At 39.2% G+C, this 4,152-nt stretch overlaps 1 protein-coding gene across 2 annotated transcripts; it reads right to left on the bottom strand.

The window, feature by feature from the left end:
- Positions 1–283: 283 nt before the first annotated feature.
- On the bottom strand, positions 284–3,219 carry CCL20 (C-C motif chemokine ligand 20). Of its 2 annotated transcripts, none has more exons than XM_077761304.1 (4): positions 3,055–3,219; positions 1,809–1,923; positions 1,019–1,096; positions 284–368 (listed from the first exon to the last, which is right to left on the bottom strand). In XM_077761304.1, the coding sequence occupies exons 1-4, from the start codon at positions 3,131–3,133 to the stop codon at positions 347–349; spliced, it is 294 nt and encodes a 97-aa protein (XP_077617430.1). In that variant the 5' UTR covers positions 3,134–3,219; the 3' UTR covers positions 284–346. The 2 variants fall into 2 exon arrangements, with proteins under 2 accessions (XP_077617430.1, XP_077617432.1); XM_077761306.1 differs by having other exon boundaries at positions 1,809–1,920.
- Between the last annotated feature and the right edge of the window lie 933 nt (positions 3,220–4,152).

The raw sequence follows: 4,152 nt of genomic DNA, 5'->3' as shown, positions 1-4,152 counted from the left end.
TAGTTTTTTTACAAATAGCTTGCAGCTTACAAGAAAGTCCATATAACCACATTCCTCTACACATAACGTGATACCTCATATTAAGCCAAACAGTTCATAGGAAATTAGTATTAAATAGCAAAACACACACAAACATATATATAAATAACTTAACATAAAATAGAGTTTGACTCTAATGTGATGCTTAACAAAGCAAACTATGATGCAATATGTATCAACTTCATTAATTGGACAAGTCCAATGAGACAAAAATCAGGTAAGTGCTGAACTCTCAACTGCCAACTCCTGCTAGATTCTTTCTTTGTTGTTGGGCTCTGTCCAGGTCCATCCCAGAGAGCATCCATTTTCACATCCTCTTGACTCTTTGACTGTCAACAGAAAAAGAAGAAAAAAATAAGCAAAGACAGGGTGACTGGGTGGTAGGAATGCCTTTGCAACTAAAGATTACTTCTTGTTAATCTCTGGGTGCCAGGAACTCAGAGTCTAGATGAGGAAATCAAGGTTCAGAGAGGAAGGGCCGTGCCCAACACAACTCAGCTGGCTAATGTCAGACACTGGCTTGAATCCTTAGGTCGCATCTTTAAATTCAGCGTCGTTGACACCTTTGTATTAGGTGACTTCTGTTCATACTGATAACATGTTACTTTCTATTAGCATCAATTGAAATCAGAACTATTGATCTCTTTTTGACTCTTTGTTTTTTCATTTCTAACACACAAATATCATGCAGTCTGCAAAGTATATAAATAGGAGGCATCTTTGCACAGAAAATGAAGAAGCTAGTGACTGTCAAATGCATAGAGGACCAACACATCCTGTGAAAATCCTTAAAGTACAAAATATAAACATGATGCAAGTGGAAAAGGGGCATTTTTACTTTCATGGTCCAACTCAAATTTCCCCTTTAAAATTCTACAGTGTTTAGGCTGAAGGGTCCCAGTGAGCCTATGATCCACTACTCTGCACATGGCTTTTGGCCCAGACATTTGAAGACGGGCTGATGGTAAATATCCCCTACCTGAGGATGCGTACAGCCTGTTTCACCCAGTTCTTCTTCGGATCTGCACACACGGCCAATCTTTTCCTTGTGTAAAAGCTTTAAAAAAAAAAACACAGAAAATTTGATTTTTGTTTAAAAATTTTTGAACAGCTATTTCATGGAACACACAATGGAAATTTTGTCTTCCAGCTGACTGCTCTACCCACTAAGCATTTTAGTTGCTTCAGAGATTAAACAGAAGCCGAAAACAATTATTTCTGATAAAGCTTGATGCAAAAAATGAAAAGGGCCCTTGCCTACTTCCTCTGCAACTTAACAGATGGTTGAGCAATGGCTGGAAAATAAAGTCTTCGAATTATTATTTAATTTTGTTGCTGGGGGTTACACTAACCATGTGTATATCTGACTAATAATTTATATCATTCTAAAGTATAATATCCTGTATGAATCAAGAATATTACAAGTGAAAATATAATGACTAAGCTTATACTTATAGCCCCAAGCATTCCTTCATAGAAGATGCTCATTTCAAAATTGCCGCCATCCATATTTTCATTAAATAGCCTGTTGGGTGCTTATACATTTATCTTAGGAAATTATTTTTGCCCTCAACTCTTCTTTTTCTAAAAAGCCAAGCTTTCATCTTAGTCCGGTCCTATTTAAACTTTGAAGTACTTATGTATTATCAAAACAGAGGTATCTTTGCCACTTCAGTTATTTCTGAATGAAATTCCAAAAAGGCAAGCATTTTTTTAGACTTGAAATTCCTGTGCACTCCTGATACAATTAAAATCAGCTAATAACTTACATGATTGCATTGATATCACAAGCTTCATTAGACAGCTGCTGTGTGAAGCCCACGATAAATCTAGGATGAAGGACATGGTCTGTATACCGAAGACAGCAGTCAAAGCTGCTGGCTGCTAAAAAGAAATAACAAGCATTGAGTCCACACGAATGAATGTATTCTGTGATAGGTATTATGGAACTACTTGAAGTTGCAGTTCCAAACAGTAAATAAACTATTTAGAGAAAGAGTTCCAATGTCTTTGAGACCTGATTTAACATAGTTTCCAATTCTCTTTAAAAAAATGCTTTCTGTGCCCGGGCAATTTTGGTTCAAAAATACAGTTTAGAAGCACATGACCTCTAATAAAAGGAATATCTTTACCAAGAACCACAAACTGACAGTGTTTTATTTTAAGTTCACCATAATCACTCAAGAACATGAGTACCACCCACTTGAAGAACTCTTACAGATAAGCTTCCAAATTCCAAAACTGAATGAATATGGAGATCTTAATCTATTATTTGGCCACCGAGTATTGAGAGGAGGGGAAAGGCAAGAAGTTATAAAGGAAAATGTAATTTATAGGAGCCTCTTACAGAGGCTGCAAAAGCACTTTGAAGTTGTGATATTAGTGGAAATTTTTTATTTTGGTCATAAAAGTTCAACACATGCCTTTTCAGGAACACACCTGTCTCCAAGCATCATGTGCTCTGACAGTCATAAAGAAATTCTTGGACATTACCCCCAGGTTAAATTACAACCTGCTATAAGGTAAGGAATAAGTGTTATTCCTATGGATGCAAGAGATGGGCCCAGAGCCATGTAAGGATGGAAAAGGCAGATGCCATAACCTCCCCATAACGGGTGAGTTTTGAACTTTACTATTTAGCTGAGAGGTGCGAAGGCTGGGAATGTGGGAGTGCTCCCTACATTTCAGAATTGACCCAATTAACTGGTAATGTTACACCACTTACATCACTCCCAGAAAGAGCACTTTGGCCTTGTTGCAGAGCCTGGGGGTCTCTAAGAGCTCCCTTTCCACCCCCACCCCACCCCCAATCTGCTGGGATTGCCAGCAGAGAGAAAAGCCTGGTCAGCAGCAGTAACCTTTCCCTCCTCCCTCGCCAATGAGCTGGCAACTCCCATCATTTCTGAAGACTTTCTAACAGGCTCCCATCCCTAAGGGACCCCCAAGTGAGCTCAAAGCTTAGTGGAAAAGGAAAATAGTTCTTCCTCCTGCGTTAGCAGAGAGAGTGATACTTACCTTCTGACTTGCTGCACAGGTGGAGTAGCAGCACTGACATCAGAGCAGCCAAGAGCAAATTCTTGCTACTGCACATCATTTTCAGCTCAAGGAATAGGTCTTCCCAGTGCTGGGTCCCCGGTGTGCTAAGCCTGCTCCTGGGCTGTGACAGTAGCCTGGGTCTGGGATGGCCCTACTTATAGCAAATATTGGGAATGTACACAGAAGGCGTGTTCTAACGTGGGTTTTCCCCCATTGATCAACCTGCCCCATCATGTCGTCACAAAAAATAACCACAGGGAAAACTTCCTGCCTTTCCCTAATGTTGGGAAGCCGTGAAGGTCAGAGTAGGGGGGCGGTATTTGAGAAGGGGAAAATCTTGCCAAATCCTTTGGATTCGCATAGAGGGAAAACTGCCCCGCCCTGTGGCTCAGAAAAGGTTTTCATGCAGTTTTAACTTAACTCTTGTCTCTGAAAAGAGAGGACAAGGATTAACGATGATACAAAGGTCAGTTCTACACCTGAACAGTATAGGACTCTATTGTTAACACTGTATTTGCTTTCCAGAATCAATTGGGAGCAAGAGGGTGAGATAGAATGCCAGGCATCCTTGGGGATGCATTTGTAACTGCATAGTCGGTGCTCAGCTGTCACCAAAGACCTTGTATTTCTTTCTTTCTTTTTTTTTTAAAGACCTTGTATTTCTAAGCCACCATTCAGATTAGGTAACCTGACAATGCTGTAGTAGTGTTCCCAATTTTGGCAGAAAATACCAGACCTTAAGTACAATACAAAGCCTCAGAAGAGTTGAAGAAAAACGACAATCCGCAAAATAAATGTCAAATAATAGTGAAACTGACAATAATGTAATATGAATCCCTGACCTACGATGGTAAAATAACAACTCTGCACAAGGCAGAATATCATTGTATGTTAGGGATTAGGTTTGTAGGAAGCAAATTTTGGGAGATAATGGAATTATTTTCTATCCCATCCCAGGCATGGTTACATATATCTACGTGTATGTTAAAATTCCAAGAACTGCACATCAAGAGAAAAAATGAATTGTATTGTATGATTACTTTAAAAAATACATTTTAAAAACATTGAAAGCATTAA

The sequence above is a fragment of the Crocuta crocuta genome, unplaced genomic scaffold (assembly GCF_008692635.1).
Source record: "Crocuta crocuta isolate KB4526 unplaced genomic scaffold, BGI_CrCroc_1.0 scaffold516, whole genome shotgun sequence".
In the NCBI taxonomy this organism is placed as follows: domain Eukaryota; kingdom Metazoa; phylum Chordata; class Mammalia; order Carnivora; family Hyaenidae; genus Crocuta; species Crocuta crocuta.
Note: the sequence above shows the minus strand (reverse complement) of the source record. Positions and strands in the feature narration are given on the sequence as shown.